Here is a 23,787-nt window from a genome sequence, read left to right as displayed (position 1 = left end):
AGGAAGCGTGTTACTGCCTGTGTCACTGTGTGGACACGGAGGACACGCGGCCGCCTGTGTCAGGGTCTCTACTTCTGCAGCTGCCTCGGAATGTGCCGCCTGGAGCCACCGGCCCTGCCTGGCCCACTGGGCTGCCCCCAAGCCTTGCTTAGCGGGGTGGGGGCTGGCGCCTGGCAGTGGGGTTCCCATCCGGCACCTTGCCCTCCTTGGCCCAGCACCCCTCTGCACAGGTCACCCCAGACCAGGTTCCCGTGAGGGGCCCCAGCCTTTCCCTGGGCACCCCTCGACCAGGCTTTCAGGCCTAGGCCCTGAAGGAAGGCCACCCCACCCTGTGCCCCCCGACCTTGGTGTCCTTGGGGCTTGGCTGTCTTTGCCCACCTCCTCCCAGCCTGCACCCCCACCGCCCAAAAGACCATGTGTGTGAGCCCTGAGCCACTGGCAGCTCTGAAGCCTGTGGCCCCAGCCCGAGGCGTCCGGCACCCCTCAGGGTGTGTCCCTTGTTCCAGCACACTTGGGGGCCCCTGGTTGACCCCGTCGAGGAGGGCTGGGGGTGAGCCACAGGGCCTGGCACTGGGTCTCCCACTCACATGGGATGGTCAGCGACCGCCCGGCGGAGAGGGCCGCAGGACACAAAGCCCTGGAACATGAATTTCAGATCAAGTGCAGGATACGTTTTTATATGAAAAAACGATCGTTTTCTGAAATTCTCCTTAGCAAGCGCCTGTTTGTCAGATCCCCTGGCCTGCCCTGGGCGGGCAGGAGGAATAAAAACGGTCGGGAGTCCCAGACTCCACTCCCCGCCCAGACCCGAGCGCTCCCACCTGCCCCGGGTCAAACCAAACAGAAGCCGGGCCACGCAGGCTCCCGACACCGTGCCCTGGGCCTCGGGCTCTCTCCAGGGGCTCCGGGGCGCCCCCACACCGTCCCCATCCCGGGAGGTGGCAGCTCCCCCATCCCCCTCGCTGTAGCCCCCTCCTGTCTCCGAGCCTCCCAAGGAGAGTCCCCCTTCTCCCCCTGCCCGGGGCTCCAGAGCTTCCCCTCCCCCCTTGCCCCCCAGCTCTCGTCCCCTCCCCCGGCCCCCCCAGCCTGGCGGGGCGCGGCGCGCTGGCTTTCCCAGACGGGGGAGGGGCGGCGGCCGTGAGAACCCGCCGGGCCGGGCCGCGTGGGAAAGTGGGAGGAGGGGCGGCGGAGGGCGGGGCGCGCCTGGGAACGGCCCCCGCCCCCGCGGCCGGCCTTTGAAACGGCCACTCAGGGCGCCCGGCGGAGATTCAAAAGCAAACGGCCGCCCGCCCGCGGCCTTCCCGCGCCTGCCTGGGGGACCCCGCCCGCCCGCCCGTCCAGGGTCGCAGGGGCGCGTGGGGGGGCCGAGACCTCCTCCTTCCCAGGGACCGCGGGGTCGCTGGGGGACTCAGCTCCCCGCCCACAGAAGGGGGTGAGCCCGCGCGCCCCGGGCGTGCCCGTTCCAACCAATGGGGCCGGCCCGGCAGCAGGTGGCAGGCCCTGAACCCGCCCCAAGCGGCCCTGGGCCGACCCTCGTAGCTCTCAGTGTCCGGGAGACAGGGCCCCGAATACTCTCTCCAGGAGCGGTGAGGGTCCCGCCATCGACTGGGGGACTTCCTGGAGGAAGCGACATCTAAGCTGGGGCCTGGCAGGCCAGGGGGAGATGGAGGCTGCTCCGGGCTGCAGCGTCCGGCGGACAGCAGAGTGGGGCGAGGGCCCCGGGCTGGGCAGGGCAGAGCCGCTGGGGGCCGAGTCTAAGAGGAGGCCGCGGTGGGAGCCGCGTGGGCTGCTAGAGCCTGGGAGCCACGCCCCTTGCGGAGGCCTGGGTGTGACGGGCCCGCCTGGATGGAAGGGGAGTGGCCCGTTCAGCCCACCCTGCTCCGGTCCTTCCAGGGGAGCTCGATGTGGGAGGGGCACGTTGTGGGATCTTCAGAGGAGTCGGGGAGCTGGGCAGGGACTCCTTCTCCTCTCCCCACCTCAGCAAACCCATGTCATGAGGTGCAGGGGTGCAGGGGGCAGCTCTCCTGCTCAGCCTGACAGGGCGGCCCAGGTCATTCTCTGAGCCTGGCGGGCCTGGAAGGATGGGAAGGGAAGGGTCAGGAGACCCCAGCTGGCCTGTGAGGAGGCTGAGGCTCAGGAGAGGCAGCCCTGCCTCTGTAGCGGCAGCCTGGGGAGGCACCCCAGGAGTGCACCTGCCAGCCCGCCCAGGGCCTCTCCTGTCTGGTGGGAGAAACGTGGCCAACGGACACAGACCCTACCTTGTCACCCTGAGGATCTCCCCAGGACTCCCTTCCTTGAACCTGGCCATGGCCGGTCCCTCCTGTGTGCACCCTGACACCCCGAGGCCAGCCTGCCCACCCCATCCATCCAGGCTGAGTGGAGAGTGGGGCTGCAGGAGCCAGGCCCAGGGGCCACCTGAGGAGGGGCGGTGGGGCCTCAGTGTGCTGCATGGCCCTCTAGTCCTCAGGCACTGCCTCAGGAACCTGTGGTCCACAGGCCAGTGGGTCCAGGTCCTTCATCCCCAGGGGCCATCTCTTGGGAACCCAGGCTGGGCTCTGACTGAGACCCACGGCTTTTCTGGAAGGCTGCTAAGAAAGGGAGGGACAAGGGGGCATTGGGGCCTTCTGGAGGGTCCCCAGCCCACAAGGCTGTGGGGAGGTGGTGTGGGTGGCCTTCTGGGGGAACCAGCTGGGCTCCTGGCTGACCACCCTCCTGTCAGCCCTGGGGGCTGCACTAAGTCCCCTCAGGTGCCGTCATCCCCTGTTTGTCCCCAGCCTGGGGGTCGTGCTAGGCCCACCAGCTACTGAAACTTGCCCTGCAGTTCCACGCCCTGGCTGGAGGGCCCGTCTTCCTCCAGAGCTCTGGGGCTGGGCCCCTCCCGCCACCTTGTGAGCAGGGAGGAGGTCCTTCTGTACCCTGCGTGCCTGTGTGACATGGGGGTGCTGAGCGTGGGAATGGGGTCTAGGCTGAGGCGGACGGAGCCTGGGAGGGGTGGGGTCTGCTGCACCTCTTCCTGTCTGTCCCTCTGTCCATCAGCTGAGCACAGAGAATGTGAGAGTCTCCAGGCCCATGGCAGGAGAGGGCAGCACTGGGGCCCCCAGGCTGGATCTTGGGTCTGGGCTCTGAAGCCCCTGTCAGGGCAGGCTCCAGGTGCTGAGTGTGAATGCTGGGGACAGCCGCCCTGCGGCCCACTCTGTCCCCTCCGCGAGAACTCCCTCTTGGACCACCCTCCCCAGGGTCCCTGCCCAGCACTGCAGGGCTTCCCAGGCGCCCATGAGCTGGGACCCAGCTGCCGCACCCCCCTCACCCCCCCAACAATGGCCAGCTCTGCCCGGGAGCCCTTGGAGGCAGGATCACCACAGCCTCCTGGGATGCCCGCTTCTGAGGGGCTGACGCCACTGTTTCAGGACGTGTCCCTGTGGGGGCTGCAGCCCGCTCCCCAACCATGCTAGGGGGGTGGGGACTGGGGACAGTAAAAATAGATGGTATGCCTGGCCATGTCAGGGGTTCATGGTGAGGGTTTTTTTTTAAGCTCGAGCTTCTTTGATAAAATATTTTCCCATGGTAGACGGCACTGGGAATGTTCCCCATCCCCACCCTGCCCCAGAGGGCACGGCCCCGCCCTCTACTTGAGACCTACGGCCCCTGTGGCTCCTGTGGGTGGGCCGGTGGGCCATTCTCGCTCGAGGGGAGCCCCTCCCTGCCTGACTCAAGGGCACGCGTGGGCAGATGCTACCAGAAAGCCGGCATCAGCAACCCCAGCACCCAGGAGTCCCACCGCTCGGGGTCCCTGCTGAGTGGTGGGGCCGGCGGTGGCCACAGACCCCTAGCCAGGTCCCTGGCCCAGCTTTGGGCTCAATCACGCGTGCCGTTGCTCACTCCCTGCTGTGTGCCCACCGCGCCACCCAGACAGCACCCCAGCCTCGCTCTGGGAACCCTGCATGTTGAGTGGGCCTTCCCTCCGGGAACGGCACCAAAATAGCAGAAGGAAGAAGAAAATGGAAAGTCAGCCGGCGGCAGGCGCTCTCCAGGGAGGTGGCCAGTTCTGGCCGGAGCTGGGGGACAGCGGAGGCTGTGAGCCTCAGATCCTGTGACCGAGGCCAGAGCCAGGCCCTGTGGGCAGCTCCAGGGCGAAAGGCCAATCTCGCCGATCTCTGCTGCTGCGTCAGCCTGAGCGAGCCGCTCTCTGCTGGCTGGTGATGGCCAGCAGCCCTCTGGTGTCCGGATGGGTCATAGCCAGCCCAGCCCTGCACGGTGGCCTCGGGGGCAGGGCCGGGGTCTGCAGTTGCATGGAGCTGGGCCTGCGTGGTCCCTGGGCCTGGCCTCCATTGTTTTGCCCGTGTCCACCTCTTTGGCCCCGAGGATGGGCCTCCCTTCGCCTCTGGGGTGGGGATGGGGCAGCCAGTGTGTGGGGTGGCCGACCAGTGGTGTTCCCAGCTGCCCACTCAGGCCAAGCTCCCAGGGTTCAGCTGGGAGCACTGAGGCTGCAGTGCTGTTGGAGTGGGTGGTGGGAACGTGGCCTGAGCCTGCCCAGCCCTAGGAAGAACTTTCTAGAGCACATGGTCATCATGGACATGTGGCCTGGGGCCCTGGCCCTCCAGGCTCTGAGCTCCTCTCGGGACTCCAGAGCCAAGGAGGCAGGTGTGCACGTGGGACCCCGGGCTGCAGGCATTGGGCCACCAGCCAGCTGAGGCACTTGTGCAAAGCAAACTCCATTCTCCCACCCTACCTGGAACCTGGAAGGCCAGGTTCAAATGTAGACATCTCAGTTTCTCAGAGACCCCTTTCTTGCCCTCCTGGCCCCATCACGCTGGCCCTGCGGGACCCTTGTGCACAGGGGGCCCCTCTCCCAACAGCTCTCTGTCACCTGCCCAAGGGCTCCCTGCTAGGGCCCAACAGGGTCCCCAGCCCTGACGCGCCTCCCTCCCACCTGGGCTCCCACCTGACGCGACATGTGGCCCATACACATGGGGCTCTGCACGGACCAGCACCCTCTCCCCTGCCAGCCCTGCACCGGGGGTTCGGGCTCTGGTGTGGCTGCCAGCGTATGCTCTGCTCCCAGGCTGGGGCGGGCAGGGGGAACGCATGGTTCTCTCCTCACAGTGCACCACCCAGCATCCGTGGGATATGCACACACAGAGATGCATGTATCCGCAGGGCCCCCGGCCGTGCAGTCCGTGGGGCCAAGGCAGCTCACCCGCCCCTTTCCCACATCCTGCCCCCACACAGAGGGGTTGCCACAGGTGGCAGGTCGCTGCCTAGGGCTGCAGCCAGGGCTTAGGGTACCCTCCAGGCTGAACTCCCCGCCGGCTGTTTGCAGTCTCTGAGACCCAGATGCTCCCTCCCTCAATGCCTTGGTCCTGGGCGGCTGGCGCTGCCCTCTCTGGCCTGGACGCTTGCTGGCCCCCAACGGAAGTGCAGCTCTGGCCTTAGCCCCTCCCAGGCCTGCTCTGTCTGCAGTCCCCCTGGGCCTGGTGCTCCTGCTTGCCACAGCAGGGGCACCCTGGAGGCTGCAGGGTGTGAGTGGCAGAGTGGCATCAGCAGCCTGGAGCTGCCAGTAGCCAGCAAAGAGGCAGGGCGGACATGGGACAGGGCGGCCCCCACCTGCTCAGTCTCTGTAGCCCCCCATCCCATCCGCTCCGCCAGGCCAAAGTCCGCCCTTCTGCCTCACACCCCGGACGCCCTTCTCCATGCAGGGCTTGGCGGCCCCTCTGCGCCTGGCCTGGGTCCTCAGGGGCGCTCCCCAGCACCCGGCTGCCCAGGGCTCCAGCAGGGGTTTCCTCCCAGCGACCCAACTTCCTGTTTTCTCAAGAAAATGCAGCAGCCGATTCTGAACAGCTCATTAACATGCCTCCCCAGGCGTCCCGGACATCCTGGGGTCTTTACAGCACTTGCCGGCCTGAGCACAGACAAAGAGAGGCAGCGGACGCGGTTCCTGCTGCCCCTGGAGCCCAAGGCTGAAGGAGAGGCCCCTGGAGCACACTTCCTTGCCACCTGAGGCAGAGCCGTGGGGTCAGAGGGTCAGACTGCACCCCAGGCCAGGGGCAGTGGGAGGTCCAGGGGCCTGTGTGTTCAGGTGCCCGGCCGGCTGCAGATCTGAGCCAGAGCTTTCCCTCTTTCCTTCCTGCATCAGTCCCCGCTGGCCCAGCCTGAGGCTGTGGGGGCAGAAGGGCGGTAGCAGAAGGCCCAGGCCTGCATCTGTCCCTGCTCAGCCAGGTGGGTGCCCCTGAGGACCATGGGTGGAGCTGAGCTCAGGGCCCCTCCCTGCCCAGCCCAGGCGCCAGAAGGGACCCTGGCAGTGGCCTCCATGAGGGGATCTCCCTCCATGAGGGAGTCCCAAAACCTCCCCCCAAAATTGGGCTTGGGAGGCTGGGATTACTCAGGCCTGTAATCCCAGCACTTTGGGAGGCTGAGGCAGGAGGATCACCTGAGGTCAGGAGTTCAAGACCAGCCTGACCAACATGGTGAAACCCCATCTCTACAAAAATACAAAAATTAGCCGTCCATGGTGGTGGGCGCCTGTAGTCCCAGCTACTCAGGAGCCTGAGGTGGGAGAATCGCTTGAACCTGGCAGACGGAGGCTGCAGTGAGCTGAGACTGCACCACTACACTCCAGCCTAGGTGATGGAGACTCCGTCACCCCCAAAAAACCCCAGGAAACAAAACTGAGCGTGGTGGAGCAGCCCCGACCTGCTGCTCTGGGCGGAATATTGATGTGGCCCTAACTCCGGAACGTTCTGGAAGCAGCCCGTACCCTCCACCAGGAGCTGCCGAGAGCCAGCACAGCCCACAGTTCCCCTGCTCCCGTGTTGCCCACGGAGACCCCCGGCACCTGGCATGGACGGGCAAAAGGCAGCATCAGCTCCCCCTCAGCCTGGCCATGCCCAGGTGCCCAGTGGGTTCAAGCCAGTCGGTGTGGGGCACGGCAAGCTTGGACAGTGCAGCCCTGGGCAGGTGGCTTAGCTCAGTCCCCCACTGGGGACAGGAGAGGAGGGAGAGAGGTGAGCTGGGCTTTGGTGCCCCCACCGGCCTCCCATGGCTCTCCACCGAGGTGCGGCAGTTCCCACTCAGGGGTTCTGTTGCCCAGACCTTGCTAGAGGTCACCAAGCAGACGCAGGCGGTTCTGTGTGGTGCCTTTGGAAAGTGGGACCCACCCAGCCCGAAGAGGCTTCCACAATTTCTCTCGATTCCTTTCAGAAACCCCATGGGAGCTGGAGGGAATTCCCCAAATCCCAACCAGTGCCTGATCGGAGCTGTCCCCGTGGCCATGCCGGCCTGCACTAGGGACTCTCCGCCGGCGCCTCACCCCGGACCCAGCAGGGACGCTCCGCCGGCGCCTCACCCCGGACCCAGCAGGGACGCTCCGCCGGCGCCTCACCCCGGACTGCAGCAGCCCCCCAAGGCATGTGGGTGTCTGGGTGGAGGTGGGAGCAACAGGGTTGCTCGTGGTCCTGGCTCCCATGAGCAGAGCAGAGGGTGTGGCAGGTGCCTCTGCCGTCCGCCACTGTCTGGGGGGCCCACCTCCCTGGACACCCCCGTAGCTCCGGATCTTGTGCCAGCCCGAGGTAGGACGGGGCGCGCAGGACCCACCTGGCAGCGGCTGAAGATGTCTGCGTGGGTGACGCGCACATTGAAATGCTTGAGCACAGCCTTAGCCTGCTGCTGGGCCTTCAGGGAGCAGTCGACCGAGAGGCAGCGGCCAGCCCCGACCTGGGCCCGGAGCTGCAAAGACACGGTTCGGCTACTGAAGGGCAGTGCAGAGCCCAGCACCTGCGCAGGCCCAGCCCATCTCCACCAGGATGAGGCAGGAGCCTTCTCTTGGCCCACCAGGGGTACGGCAGAGGCACTGGGGGCCGGCCCCATGGCAAGCTGATCCTGAGGTGGGGGTGGCCGAGGGGCTAGGGGCTTGGGAAGATGGGGCTCAGGCCCACTGAGCTCATCTGTGGGACACTCACCTTGTGGAATGGCTGCCCCGATGTCAGGATGATCCTCCCCTCCTGCCTGGCGACCTGTGTGGGAGGGGCGACCAGTGGGTGAGGGGGCAGCTCCGTGCTCCTGGACTGGGCCGCCTCTGCTCGCCGCCCCCTAGCTCCCCGGATCCTGGCCCTGCACCAGGCCCCCTTTGTCCTCCAGGGTGGCCTCTGCCTGGGGTCTGGGTGGTGAGGAGCCCTGCTGGCCCTCAGACACCTGCAGCCCAGGTCCTGGGTGTCGCCTCATTGTACAGATTTAATCCTGGCACCATGCAAACATTTGTTTTTCATAATTACAAACAAAATTGAATTTAAAAAGCCATCCCTCAAAAGCAGAAGAAAATGAAATAAATAAAACACACACAGAGGTATTCCAAGAGACTCTGGAGATTTGAAAACACAGTAACTTGCCCCTAGCTCCTAGGGAACCAACTACACATCAAAAATGAAGAAAACCGGCCAGGCGTGGTGGCTCACGCCTGTAATCCCAGCACTTTGGGAGGCCGAGGCGGGCAGATCACGAGGTCAGGAGATCGAGACCATCCTGGTTAACACGGTGAAACCCCGTCTCTACTAAAAATACAAAAAAATTAGCCGGGCGTGGTGGTGGGCGCCTGTAGTCCCAGCTACTCGGGAGGCTGAGGCAGGAGAACGGCGTGAACCTGGGAGGCGGAGCTTGCAGTGAGCCGAGATCGCGCCACTGCACTCCAGCCTGGGCGACAGAGCGAGATTCCATCTTAAACAAAAAAAAATAAAAATAAAAATGAAGAAAACCCTACAGTGACGATACTATGGGTGACTGTCGGTGTCGACGTGGCTCTTCCAAAGCTGTGTATGAACTGTGGCATAAAACAGACGGATTATTTTGCTGATTTTGTGAGTATGAGAGTTTTCAGCCGACAAAGGAGATAAAAATTAAAAGTAAGGATATTAAGCTTACAAGAAAACTCCAGCTCTGAATAGAAAGCTTCAGTATGAATTTCTGATGTATGTTATATATATATTTTAAAGTGTATTTCCGCACAGTCTGCTGCAAAGGTCTAGAGACGAGAGCCAATCCCGTCACCGGGAGTGCCTGTACCCAACACTGGTTTCTACATTTTCAACTAAAAGGAGCCTGAGCTTTTTGGAGAAATGACTGATTCCACATCTAAGGCAGAAATGCAGACAATGAGGCCGGAGCCTCTAGACCCTGCAGAAGGCAATAGTGATCCAAGAGCCAAGTGTCACATCCGAGGACTCAGGAGCCAGCGGGGCTCCCACACCACAGGGAGGCAACATGCCAGTGACGGAACAGAGGTGCGGCAGAGGACACCTTTCTATGCGTTCAGAATGTTTCCTTAAAATCATTAATTTGTTTTTTGTGGTTTTTTTTGAGATGGAATCTCGCTCTGTCGCCCAGGCTGGAGCGCACAATCTCAGCTCATTGCAACATCCTCCTCCCAGGTTCAAGTGATTCTCGTGCCTCAGCCTCCCAAGTAGCTGGGATTACAGGCACCCACCACCACACTCAGCTAACTTTTGTATTTTTAGTAGAGACGGGGTTTCGCCATGGTGGCCAGGCTGGTCTCAAACTCCTGACCTCAGGTGACCCGTCTGCCTTGGCCTGCTAAAGTGCTGGGATTACAGGTGTGAACCACCGTGCCCAGCCAAATCATTAGTTATCTTTAAGAGTGCAAGACCAACTCAAAAACATCAGAGCTAATACTATAAAACTCTTACAAGAGGCTGGGCAAGGTGGCTTGTGCCTGTAATCCCAGCACTTTGGGAGGCTGCGATGGGCAGATCGCTTGAGTCCAGGAGTTCTAGACCAGCCTGGGCAACATAGCGAAACCCCATCTCTACAAAAAATAAAAAAACTAGGCAGGTGTGCCTGTGGTCCCAGCTCCTTAGGAGGTCAACATGCGATGATCACCTGAGCCGGGAGGTCAAGGCTGCAGTGGGCTGTGTTCACGCCACCGCACTCCAGCCTGGGCTACAAAGAAACCCTATCTCAAAAAAAAAAAAAAAAAAAAAAAAAAAAAAAAAAAAAAGATTCTTAGAAGAAGACACAGGGACCACTTCCTGGCACTGTATTTGGCCAGGATTTCTTCGATATGACACCGTAGCAAAGGCAGCAAAAGAAACACTGGAGTGACTGGACCCTCATTACAGTGAAATGTGCGCGTAGGACACTCTGGAGGAGTAAAACACCGCAGGGTGGAGACGTTGGTATTTGCAAATCACGTATCTGGCCAGGGGTTGATATCCAGAGTATAGGAGGAACCCCATAATTCAACAACAGAAAAGTAAATAATCCGGTTTAAAAACGGAAGGGCGGGGCGTGGTGGCTCACGCCTGTAGTCCCAACACTTTGGGAGGCCTAGGCGGGAGGATGGCCTGAGCCTGGGAGGCTGAGGCTGCTGTGAGCTGTGATCGTGCCATTGCACTCCAGCCTGGGTAACAAAGTGAGACCTTATCTCAAAAAGAAAAAAAAAAAAGTTGCCGGGCGCGGTGGCTCAAGCCTGTAATCCCAGCACTTTGGGAGGCCGAGACGGGCGGATCACGAGGTCAGGAGATCGAGACCATCCTGGCTAACATGGTGAAACCCCGTCTCTACTAAAAATACAAAAAACTAGCCGGGCGTGGCGGCGGGCGCCTGTAGTCCCAGCTACTCGGAGGCTGAGGCAGGAGAATGGCGTGAACCTGGGAGGCGGAGCTTGCAGTGAGCCGAGATCGCGCCACTGCACTCCAGCCTGGGTGACACAGCGCAAGACTCCGTCTCAAAAAAAAAAAAAAAAAAAAAAAAAAAAAAAAAAAAAGAAAAAAAAAAAAGTTGACAGAGGACTTGAATAGACACTTCTTCAAAGATATACGCGTGGCCAATAAGCGCGTGAAAAGACGCTCAGCATCATTCGTCATTAGCGAAACGCAAATGAAAACCACAGTGAGACATCACACCCATTAGGGTGGCTTTTACAAAAAAAAAAAAAAAGGGGAAATAATGTTGGTGGGATGTGGATAAACTGAACCCTCAGGCGTCACTGGTGGGAAGGTAAACAGTGCGGCCGCTGTGGAAAACAGTGTGACGGTTCCTCAAGACGTTAAACACAGAGTCCGAAGAGGATTCAGCAGTTTCACTTTTAGCTGTAAATGCAAAAAACTGAAAGCAGGAGCTCAAGCACATCCTTATCCATCCGTGTTCGTAGCAGCCACATTCAGAATAACCAGAAGAGGGAAGCAACCTGGGGCCCATCCACAGACGAATGGAAACAAAACGCGTCCATCCCGCAACGGAACGTCATCCAGCCTCAGAAAGGAAGGAGGTTCAGACACAGGCTACGGCACAGATGGACCCTCACGACACGCCGAGTGGAAGACGCCAGACGCAAACGGGCGGACACTATATGATTTCACATCTACGAGGTACCTAGGACAGGTCAATTCATAGAGGCAGAAAGTGGAACAGTGGCCACCAGGGCTAGAGGGAGGGGAGGGGAGATAACTATTGGCTCAGAGTCGTTGTTGTTGTTGTTGTTTGGAGACGGAGTCTCGCTCTGTCGCCCACGCTGGAGTGCAGTGGCCGGATCTCGGCTCACGGCAAGCTCTGCCTCCCGGGTTCACGCCATTCTCCTGCCTCAGTCTCCCGAGTAGCTGGGACTACAGGCGCTTGCCACCACGCCCGGCTAATTTTTTTTTTTTAAATTTTTAATAGAGACGGGGTTTCACCGTGTTAGCCAGGATGGTCTCAATCTCCTGACCTCGTGATCCGCCCGCCTCGGCCTCCCAAAGTGCTGGGATTCCAGGCGTGAGCCACCGCGCCCGGCTGGTTCGGTGTCTTTGTTTGGGATGATACCGAGTTCTGGAAAGAGGTGGTGGTGATGGATATATGATATAGTGAGTGTGCTAATGCCACTGAACTGCACACTTAAAAACGGTTAAAATGGTCAATTTCGTGTTATGTATATTTTACCACAAAAAAGGAAGAAAAAACCGACACAGCAAGTAGCTACTTTGTGGTGATAACAAATATACACCAATATGATGAGTAAAAACAACTAATATACACCTACATGATGAATAAAAAACAAAAGTAAAAACAAACACAACTGGTAAATAAAGTAAATATACAGGACAAAAGGAAACAAGGGTCAAAGGGAAGAAACAGACTAGTTATACAGGAACTACACAGGGCTACACGGGAACTACACGGGGCTACACGGGAACTACGCGAGGCAACATGGGAACTCCAGAGGGGCCACAGAGGGACTACAGTGGGGTTACACAGGAGCTACATGGGGTTACACAGGAACTACACGGGGCTACATGGGAACTACACAGGGCAACACGGGGCTACACAGGGCTACACAGGAACTACACGAGGCTACATGGGAACTACACAGGGCTACACAGGAACTACACGGGGCAACATGGGAACTACAGCAGGGCTACACAGAGAGACTACAGTGGGGCTATACAGGAGCTACATGGGGTTACACAGGAACTACACGGGGCTACATGGGAACTACATAGGGTTACATGGGAACTACAGAGGGGCTACAGAGGGACTACAGTGGGAGTACAGAGGGCTACACGGGGCTACACAGGAACTACATGGGACAACATGGGAACTACAGAGGGGCCACAGAGGGACTACAGCGGGATTACACAGGAGTTACACGGGGTTACACAGGAACTACACGGGGCTACACGGGAACTACACGGGGCTACACGGGAACTACACAGGGCTACGTGGGAACTACAGAGGGGCCACAGAGGGACTACAGTGGGATTACACAGGAGTTACATGGGGTTACACAGGAACTACACGGGGCTACATAGGAACTACACGGGGCTACATGGGAACTACATGGGGCTACATGGGAACTACAGAGGGGCCACAGAGGAACTACACGGGGCTCCACAAGGCTACACAGGGATACACAGGAGCTACACAGGACTGATGGCAAACTTCTCGAGGGCAACAATGGAGCCAAAAGGCAGCGGAGGGTTTTCAAAGTTCTGTGGAGCTGCTGGTTCAAACCCAGCAACACTCTCCTTCAAGAAAGAGGAAACAGAGCTTTTTAGAAAGGAAAAACGGCCCCGATTAAAGAACAAGGAAAATTCATTAACAAGAAGGAGTCCGTCGTTTCCCAGAAGAAGGTCTGCCATGCAATAAACGGTCCACACATCATCAACACTGAAAGACGTCGAGTCCGTAAAGGAAACCTGATCATGTCTAATGCGCAGAATTAAGAAAAACAGCATCGTGTTAACATTCTGGAAGATGACAGCGGGTAAGAAAGATAAATGGACCCTGCAAACAGAATCCAACAGCACATTAAAGCGGTAACTCACCATGGTTGAGTGAGTTTCATCCCAGGGATTCGGGAGTTCAACATGTGCAAGTCAGAAAGTGTGTGATTCATCACATAAACAGAATTAACAACAAAAACGACATGATCATCTCAATAGAGGCATAAAAAGCATTTGATAAAATCTAGCATTGCTTTATGATAAAAATCCTCACCCAACTAGGCATGGAAGGAACATACCTCAAAATAATAAAAGCCAAATATGACACACCTGCAGCCGACATCATTTTCAACGGGGAAAAGCGGAAAACAGCCCCCCAAGCACTGGAACGAGAGAAGGTTGCCCTCCCCTCACCCTCCCGCCCTCACAACATAGTGCTCAGAGTCCTGACCAGCACTCCCAGGGAAGAGAGAGAAAGAGAGGGCATCCAAATGGGAAAACAGGAAGTCAAACTATCTCTGTTTGCCAATGTTGTGACTGTATACCTCGAACACCCTAAAGGCTCCTCCAAGACTCCTCGATTTGACAAAAGAATTCAGTCAAGTCTCAGGTTACAAAATCAATGTGCACAAATCAGTAGCACAACGACCAAGCTGAGAAGGAAACCAAGAACTCAGGCTGGGCACAGTGGCTCATGCCTGTAATCCCAGCACTTTGGGAGGCCCACGGGGGTGGCTCACTTGAGGTCAGGAGTTTGAGACCAGCCTGGATAACATGGTGAAACCCCGTCTCTACTAAAAATACAAAAATTAGCCTGGGTGTGGTGGCGGGCATCTGTAATTCCAGCTATCCCGGAGGCTGAGGCAGGAGAATTGCATGAACCCGGGAGGTGGAGGTTGCAGTGAGCCGAGATGGCGCCACTGTACTCCAGCCTGGGCGACAGGGCGAGACTCCGTCTCAAAAAAAATAAAAGTAAATAAATAAATATGTGGGGAAAAAAAAACTCAATCCCTTTTACAATATCTGCACAATGACAACACACACACACACACACACAAAACAAACCTACGAATGTACTTAACCAAGGAGGTGAAAGACCTCTACAAGGAGAACTACAAAATGGTGCTGAAAGAAATCATGAATGACACAAACAAATGGAAATACATCCCATGCTCAAGAATTGGAGGAATCAATATTGTGAAATAACCAGACTGCCCAAAGCAATCTACAGATTAAGTGCAATTCCTATCAAAGTACCAACATCGCTTTTCACAGAATTAGAAAAAAAAATCCTAAAATTTGTATGAAACCAAAAGGGAGCCTGAATAGCCAAAGCAGTTCTAAGGAAAAAGAACGAAGCTAGGCCGGGCAAAGTGGCTCACACTCAGCACTCTGGGAGGCTGAGGCGGGTGGATCACAAGGTCAGGAGTTTGAGACCAGCCCGGCCAACACGGTGAAACTCCATCTCTACTAAAATACAAAAAATTAGCCAGGCGTGGTGGCATGTACCTGTAGTCCCAGCTCCTCCGGAGGCTGAGGCAGGGGAATCCCTTGAACCTAGGAGGCGGGGGTTCCAGTGAGCTGAGATTGTGCCACTGTACTCCAGCCTGGCGACAGAGTGAGACTCTGTCTCAAAAAAACCCCCCAAAAACAAAACACAAATCTGGAGGCATCACATTACCCAACTTCAAATTACACTTGTGATGGTTTCTATTGAGTGTCAACTGGATTGGATTGAAAGATGCAAAGTACTGACCCTGGGTGTGTCTGTGAGGGTGCTGCCAAAGGGGATCTACATTTCACAGAGTCCATGGACTGGGAGAGGCAGACCCGCCCTCAGTAGGCACCATCTAATCTGCGGCCAGCACGGCCAGAATGAAGCAGGCAGGAGAAGATGGAAGAGCCAACTTGCTGAGTCTTCCGGCCCCATCCTTCTCCCGTGCTGGGTGCTTCCTGTCCTCGAACATCAGACTCCAAGTTCCTCAGCTTTTGGACTCTTACACGTACACCAGTGGTTTGCCAGGGGCCCTCGGGCCTTTGGCCACAGACTGAAGGCTGCACTGCCAGCTTCCCAACTTTTGAGATTTTGGGACTCGGACTGATCCACCACTGGCTTCCTGGCTCCTCAACTTGCAGACGGCCTATTGTGAGGCTTCACCTTGTGATCCTGGGAGTCAACTCTCCTTAGTAAACTTCCTGTCATGGGCCGGGCGCGGTGGCTCACGCCTGTCATCCCAGCACTTTGGGAGGCCGAGGCGGGCGGATCACGAGGTCAGGAGATCGAGACCATCCTGGCTAACACGATGAAACCCCATCTCTACTAAAAATACAAAAAATTAGCCGGGCGAGGTGGCGGGCGCCTGTAGTCCCAGCTGCTCGGGAGACTGAGGCAGGAGAATGGTGGGAACCCGGGAGGCGGAGCTTGCAGTGAGCCGAGATGGTGCCACTGCACTCCAGCCTGGGCGACAGAGCGAGACTCTGCCTCAAAAAAATTAAATAAAATAAACTTCCTTTCATATGCACATCTATCCTATCAGTTCTGTCCCTCTAGAGAACCCTGACTGACACTACAAGGCTCTGTGTTTGGATGTGTCCCCGCCCAAATCTCATCTTGAAATGCAAGCCTCAGTGTTGGAGGTGCAGCCTGGCGGGAGGTGACTGGAGGTGACTGGATCACGGGGAATGATTTCTCAGGAGTGGTTTAGCACCATCCCCCTTGGTCCTGTCCTTGCCTGGTCGTTTAAAAGTGCGCAGCGCGTCCCCTCTTGCTCTTTCGCTCCTGCCTTCACCATGTGACATGCAAGCTCCTGCTTTGCCTTCTGCCAGGACTGGAAGTTTCCAGAGGCTCCCCAGAAGCAGATGCCAGTGATGTGGTTCCTGTACAGCCTCCAGAACCATGAGCCAACCGAATGTCTTTTAAGTTACCCAGTCCTAGGTATTTCTTTTTGTCTTTTTTTTGAGACAGAGTTTCACTCTGTCGCCCAGGGTGGAGTACAGTGCAGTGACATGATCTCAGCTCACTGCAACCTCTGTCTCCCAGGTTCAAGTGATTATCCTGCCTCAGCTTCCCAAGTAGCTGGGACTACAGGTGCCCACCACCAAGCCTGACACATTTTTTTTTTTTTTTTGAGATGGAGTCTTGCTCTGTCACCAGGCTGGAGTCCGGTGGCATGATCTCAGTTCATGACAATCTCCACCTCCCAGGTTTAAGCAATTCCCCTGCCTCAGCCTCCCGAGTAGCTGGGACTACAGGCACGCACCACCATGCCCAGCTAATTTTTTGTATTTTAGTAGAGACGGGGTTTCACCATGTTGGTCAGGCTGGTCTTGAACTCCCAACCTCAGGTGATCCGCCCGCCTCAGCCTCTCTCAAAGTCCTAGGATTACAGGCGTGAGCCACTGCACCTGGCCTCAGGTATTCCTTTATAGCAATGTGAGAATGGACTAACACAGTATAGTTACCAAAACAGCATAGTACTGATATAAAAGTAGATACATAGACCAATTGGATGGAATAGAGAATCCAGAAGTAAAACCAAATACTTACAATCAACTGATCTTTTCAAAGTCTAAATAAACATAAATTGGAGAAGAAAACTGGCTGGCCACGTGTAGGGGAATGAAACTGGATCCCTATCTCTCACCATATACAAAAACCAACTCAAGATGGATGAAAGACTTAAATCTAAGACCTGAACCATAAACATTCTAGAAGGAAATCGAGGAAAGCTCTTCTGCACATTGGCTTAAGCAAACAGTTTTGACTAGAACCACAAAAGCAAATGCAACAAAAAGAAAAATAAATGCGACCTAATTCAACTAAAAAGCTTCTGCACAGCAAAAGAAATAATCATCAGAGAAAACAAACAGCCCACAGAATGGGCGAAAATATTTGCAAACTATGCATCTAACGAAGAGGTCATATCAAGTATCTACAAGGAACTCAAACCAATCAGCAAGAAAAAAAACAAAGAATCCCATCAAAAAGTGGGCAAATGACGTGTGAATAGACATTTCTCAAAAGAAGATATACAAATAGCCAGCAAACGTGAAAAAGCGTTCAACATCACGAATCATCAGGGAAATGCAAATTAAAACCACAATGAGATGCCACCTTGCCCTACAGCCAGAATAGACATTATTAAAATGTAAAAAAGGCCAGTGCGGTGGCTCACGCCTTAATCCCAGCACTTTGGGAGGCCAAAGCGGGTGGACCACAAGGTCAGGGGTTTGAGACCAGCCCGCCCAACATGGTGAAACCTGGTCTCTGCTAAAAAGACAAAAAATTAGCCAGGCGTGGTGGCAGGTGCCTGTAGTCCCAGCTAATCAGAAGGCTGGGGCAGAAGAATCACTTGAACCTGGGAGGTGGACGTTGCAGTGAGCCAAGATCGCGCCATTGCACTCCAGCCTGGTGACAGAGCTAGACTTCATCTCAAAATAAAATAAAATAAATAAGTAAATAAATATAAATAAATAATTAGTACAACATCTATGAAAACAGCATGGAGATTTCTCAAAGAATTAAAAGCAGATCTACCACGTGCTCCAGCAGTCCCACTACTGAGTATCTACCCAAAGGAAAATAAGTTATTATATCAGAAAGACAATTGCACACATATGTTTATCACAGCACAAGTCACAATTGCAAAGATATGGAACTAACCTAAGTATCCATCAACCAACGAGTGGATAAAAAAATGTGGTCTATATATACCATGGAATACTACTCAGCCATAAAAAAGAACAAAATAATGTCTCCGCAGAAACCTGAATGGATCTGGAGGCCATTACTCTAAGTAACTCAGGAATGGAAAACCAAATACTGTATGTTCTCACTTACAAGTGGGAACTAACCTATGGGTACACAAAGGCAGGCAGAGTGATATAATGGACACTGAAGGCTCAGAAGTGGGGAGGGCAGGAGGAGGAGTAAGGGATAAAAAGCGACATATTGGGTACAATATATACTATTTGGGTGACAGTGCAGTAACATTTCAGACTTTGTCATTATACAATTCATCCATGTAACCAAATGCCACTTGTACCCCAAAAGCTATTGAAATATATGAAACATAAATCGATGTAAGATCCCTGACTTAACTGTAACTTTAGATATTGTTAACTCAAATATATGTGTTAACATTTCTCGGACATGCGTGGTGGCTCACGCCTGCAATCTCAGCACTTTGGCAGGCCAAGGCAGGTGGATTACTTGAGCTCAGGAGATTGACACCAGCCTGGCCAACATGGTGCAACCTCATCTCTACTAAAAATACAAACATTAGGTAGGTGTGGTGCTGGGTGCCTGTAGTTCCAGCTACTCAGGAGGCTGAGGCAGAATTGCTTGAACCTGGGAGGTGGAGATTGCAGTGAGCCAAGATAATGCCACTGCGCTCCAGCCTGGGTGACAAAGCGAGACTCTGTCTTTAAAAAAAAAAAAAAATTCTAGGGTAATCCCCACAAAGAAAAGAAATAAATCCATAGCAAAATATGCATATTTTAAGAAAACAAGGAAAGCAACAGCAATAGAATTTATAGCTTTCAAACTGACTGAAGGAAAAATAGAATGAAGGTAAAAAAGCTAAAAGCATGAAAAAAAAGAAGAGGAAAAAGAATAGAAAAAGTTGTACGGGCTGGGCGCGGTGGCTCACGCCTGTAATCCCAGCACTTTGGGAGGCCAAGGCGGGCGGATCACAAGGTCAGGAGATCAAGACCACGGTGAAACCCCGTCTCTACTAAAAATACAAAAAAAAAAAAATTAGCCGGGCGCGGTTGTGGGCGCCTGTAGTCCCAGCTACTCGGGAGGCTGAGGCAGGAGAATGGCGTGAACCCGGGAGGCGGAGCTTGCAGTGAGCCGAGATCGCGCCACTGCACTCCAGCCTGGGCGACAGAGCGAGACTCCGTCTCAAAAAAAAAAAAAAAAAAAAAAAAAAAGTTGTACAAATAGAAAGCACAAATTAAGATAGTACGACTAAACCCAAATTCTATCAATAATTACAATAAATGTAAAAGGACTAAACTAATAAGTTAAAAAGCAAAGACTCAGACTAGATTTTAAAAAAAAATCCAGCTAGAAACAGTTTGCAAGAAATACACCTACGATATAAAAGACGTTTGAAAGTAAAAGGATGAAAAAGTGCTCTACCAGTACTAACCAAAGAATAATGGAGAAATGGTATCAATGTTAGTTAAAATATATATACACACACATATATATATGTGTGTGTGTGTGTGTATATATATTTTTTTGAGACGGAGTCTCGCTCTGTTGCCCAGGCTGGAGTGCAGTGGCCGGATCTCAGCTCACTGCAAGCTCTGCCTCCCGGGTTCAGGCCATTCTCCTGCCTCAGCCTCCCAAGTAGCTGAGACTACAGGTGCCCACCACCTCGCCCGGCTAGGTTTTTTTTTGGTTTTTTTTTTTTTTTTTTTTTTTTTGAGACGGAGTCTCGCTCTGTCGCCCAGGCTGGAGTGCAATGGCCGGATCTCAGCTCACTGCAAGCTCCGCCGCCCGGGTTCCCGCCATTCTCCTGCCTCAGCCTCCCGAGTAGCTGGAACTACAGGCGCCCGCCACCGCGCCCGGCTAGTTTTTTGTATTTTTTTAGTAGAGACGGGGTTTCACCATGTTAGCCAGGATGGTCTCGATCTCCTGACCTCGTGATCCGCCCGTCTCGGCCTCCCAAAGTGCTGGGATTACAGGCTTGAGCCACCGCGCCCGGCCTTTTTTGGTATTTTTTAGTAGAGACGGGGTTTCACCGTGTTAGCCAGGATGGTCTCGATCTCCTAACCTCGTGATCCGCCTGTCTCAGCCTCCCAAAGTGCTTGGATTACAGGCTTGAGCCACCGTGCCCAGCCAGTTAAAATATATTTTATAGCAAAGAGCATTACTGGAGTCAAAGAGGTTTACCTCATAATTATAAAAGATTTCACACAATAGAAAGATATAAGAATTCTAATAATAATATGTATATGCACCTACTAACATAATTTTAAAACATATAAAGCAAACAGTGACATAATTGTGTGGAAAATTTGATGAATGCACCATCACAGGAAACTTCAGTATGGCTCTCTTGGTAGAATCAGGCAGAAAAGCAAATAGAATAAAGATGATTTAGGCTGGGCGTGGTGACTCATGCCTGTAATCCCAGCATTTTAGGAGGCTGAGGTGGGCAGATCACAAGGTCAGGAGTTCAAGACCAGCCTGGCCAATATGGTGAAACTCCATCTCTACTAAAAAGACAAAAATTAGCCAGGTATTGTGGTGTGCATCTGTAGTCCCAGCTACTTGGGAGATTGAGGCAGGAGGATTGCTTGAACCGGGCAGGTGGAGGTTGCAGTGAGCCGAGATAGTGCCACTGCACTCTAGCCTGGGCGACAGAGCGAGATTTCTTCCCCCGAAAAAAGAAAAAGATGAGTTGAGCAACACATTTGGCAAAGCTGGATCTACTGAGTGTGTGTCTATGTTGTGGGGTAGGGGAGTGAGAGGGAGAGAGGGGGAGAGAGATGAGCATGACTGGAAGGGGATACTATGTATCCTCTATTATTTTTTTTTTTTGAGAGGGTCTCACTGTGTCACCCAGTCTGGAGTGCAGTGGCGAGATCTCGGCTCACTGCAAGCTCCACCTCCTGGGTTCACCCCATTCTCCTGCCTCAGCCTCCCGAGTAGCGGGGACTACAGGCGCCCGCCACCACGCCCAGCTAATTTTGTGTATTTTTAGTGGAGACGAGGTTTCACCGTGTTAGCCAGGACGGTCTCAGTCTCCTGACCTTGTGATCCGCCCGTATCAGCCTCCAGAAGTGCTGGGATTACAGGCGTGAGCCACCGTGCCTGGCCGATACCATGTATCCTTTTACAGTCCATGTGGATGATTTATAAAAAGGATCATTGGCCGGGCGCGGTGGCTCAAGCCTGTAATCCCCGCACTTTGGGAGGCCGAGACGGACGGATCACGAGGTCAGAAGATCGAGACCATCCTGGCTAACACAGTGAAACCCCGTCTCTACTAAAAATACACAAAATTAGCTGGGCGCGGTGGTGGGTGCCTGTAGTCCCAGCTACTCGGGAGGCTGAGGCAGGAGAATGGCGTAAACCCGGGAGGCGGAGCTTGCAGTGAGCTGAGATTGCGCCACTGCACTCCAGCCTGGGCGATAGAGCAAGACTCCGTCTCAAAAAAAAAAAAATATATATATATATATATATATATATATATATATATAAGAGCCTGAAAATTAAAGAACTAAGCGACGTCACTTGGAAACAAACCCAAGAAAGCAAAAGGAAGGAAATTATAAAGATAAGATTAGAAATTGATGAGATAGACAACAAAAATGCAACAGAAAGACTCAACAAAACCAAATACTGGTTATTTTAAAAGGCAGTAAGTTGGCTGGGCACGGTGGCTCACACCTGTAATCCCAGTACTTTGGGAGGCCGAGGTGGGCAGGTCATGAGGTCAGGAGGTCGAGACCATCCTGGCCAACAGGGTGAAACCCTGTCTGTACTAAAAATACAAAAAAATTAGCCAGGTGTGGTAGTGGGTGCCTGTAGACCCAGCTACTCGGGAGGCTGAGGCAGGAGAATGGCGTGAACCCGGGAGGCGGAGCTTGCAGTGAGCTGAGATGGCGCCACTGCACTCCAGCCTGGGCGACAGAGCGAGACTCCGTCTCAAAAAAAAAAAAAAGAAAGAAAATATCAGGCCGGGAAGCCTCATGGGAGGTGAGCCAATTTCAGGAGCAGGTAATTTAAACATTACTCAGTTGCAGAAAAAAGAGGGAAAACTTCCTAACATATATATCAGGCCAGAAAAAAGAGAAAGGAAAATTTTATGTCAGATGTACCCATGAAGATGGATACAAGCTTCCTAAACAAAATCACAGACCAAGCCAGGAGCGGTGCCCATGCTTACAGTCCTAGCTATTGTAGTCTCAGTGAGGTGGGAGGATCACTTGAGCCCAGGAGTTCGAGGCCAGCCTGGGTAACACAGCAAGACGCCACTTCAAAAGGAAAAATCACAGACCAGGCCAGGTGCGGTGGTTCACACCTGTAATCCCAGCACTTTGGGAGGCTGAGGAGGACGGATCACCTGAGGTTGGGAGTTTGAGACCAGCCTGGCCGACATGGCAAAACTCCGTCTCTACTAAAAATACAAACATTAGCCAGGTGCGGTGGTGCACACCTGTAATCCCATCTACTTGGGAGGCTGAGGCAGGAGAATCGCTTGAACCCGGGAGGTAGAGGCCGCAGTGAGCTGAGATCATGCCACTGCACTCCAGCCTGGGCAATGGAGCAAGACTCTGTCTCAAAAAAAAAAAAAAAAAAAAAATCACAGACCAAGTCCACAATGTATTAAGAAGGGTAATATGCGGGACCAAGTTGAATTTAACCCAGGAAAGAAAGATTAGTCCCAAATTCAAAAAGTTAGTAATGTCATTCATCACATTTACAGATGAAAGGATAAACAAGCCTATGGGCATCTCCATAGCTGCCGGGAAAGCATTAGGTAGGTGGATTCAATATTCATTCACAACAAAAACTTACAGCAAATGTGGAATCACGGGGGAACTGCCTCAGTGTGGTACAGAATATCGTATTTCATGTTAAAACTTTCCTTTCTGAATCAGAAACAAGACAAGGATGGCTACCATCACCATTTCTATTCAACACTGTCTTGGAGATCTGGACTAATGAAATAAGGAAGGAGGCCGGGCGCGGTGGCTTATGCCTGTAATCCTAGCACTTTGGGAGGCCGAGGCGGGCGGATCACAAGGTCAGGAGATCGAGATCATCCTGGCTAACACGGTGAAACCCTGACTCTACTAAAAATAGAAAAATTAGACTGGCGTGGTGGCGGGCGCCTGTAGTCCCAGCTACTCGGGAGGCTGAGTCAGGAGAATGGCGTGAACCTGGAAGGCGGAGCTTGCAGTGAGCCGAGATCACGCCACTGCACTCCAGCCCGGGCCACAGAACCAGACTCCGTCTCAAAAAAAAAAAACAAAAAACCAACAAACAGAAATAAGGAAGGAAAGATATAAGGACTGAAAAGGAAGAAATAAAACCCTCATAGTTTGCAGATGGTGTGTACAAAGAGAACTCCAAATAATTGACAACAAATTCAGTAAGATTTAGGGGCATTTAGCAAGTCTTCTGGATATAAGAGTAACTCATCAAGGGCAACCACAGTCCCTGTATCAGTGGAAAATAAAACCCACGCAATTTATAAAAGCAACAAAAATGTAAAGTTCCTGGGATGAAATCTAACAAATGACATGCAAGATTTTTATGGAGGTTATTAAATATGTTAGAAAGAGGCCAGGCGTGGTGGCTCACGCCTGTAATCTCAGCACTTTGGGAGGCCGAGGCGGGTGGATCATGAGGTCAGGAATTTGAGACCAGTCTGGCCAACATGATGAAACCTCATCTCAACTTCAAACACAAAAATTAGCTGGGTGTGGTGGCGCGTGCCTGTAATCCCAGCTACTCAGGAGGCCGAGGCAGGAGAATCGTTTAAACCCTGAGGTGGAGGTTGCAGTGAGCCAAGATCACACCATTGCAGTCCAGCCTGGGCAACAAGAGCGAAACTCC

The 23,787-nt window shown here is 53.9% G+C and overlaps 1 protein-coding gene across 1 annotated transcript in view; it reads right to left on the bottom strand.

The window, feature by feature from the left end:
* EXD3 (exonuclease 3'-5' domain containing 3) overlaps positions 1-23,787 on the bottom strand; it is a 119,498-nt gene that overhangs the window by 7,994 nt on the left and 87,717 nt on the right. The window contains exons 18-19 of the mRNA XM_025359663.1: positions 7,956-8,009; positions 7,591-7,722 (exon numbers count right to left, since the gene is read on the bottom strand). Coding sequence (XP_025215448.1) covers positions 7,591-7,722; positions 7,956-8,009 — 186 coding nt within the window. The remainder of the gene's footprint in view (positions 1-7,590; positions 7,723-7,955; positions 8,010-23,787) is intronic.

The sequence above is a fragment of the Theropithecus gelada genome, chromosome 15 (assembly GCF_003255815.1).
Source record: "Theropithecus gelada isolate Dixy chromosome 15, Tgel_1.0, whole genome shotgun sequence".
Taxonomy (NCBI): domain Eukaryota; kingdom Metazoa; phylum Chordata; class Mammalia; order Primates; family Cercopithecidae; genus Theropithecus; species Theropithecus gelada.
The sequence above is the reverse complement of the archived record's forward strand: the minus strand, read 5'-3'. Positions and strand labels throughout refer to the sequence as shown.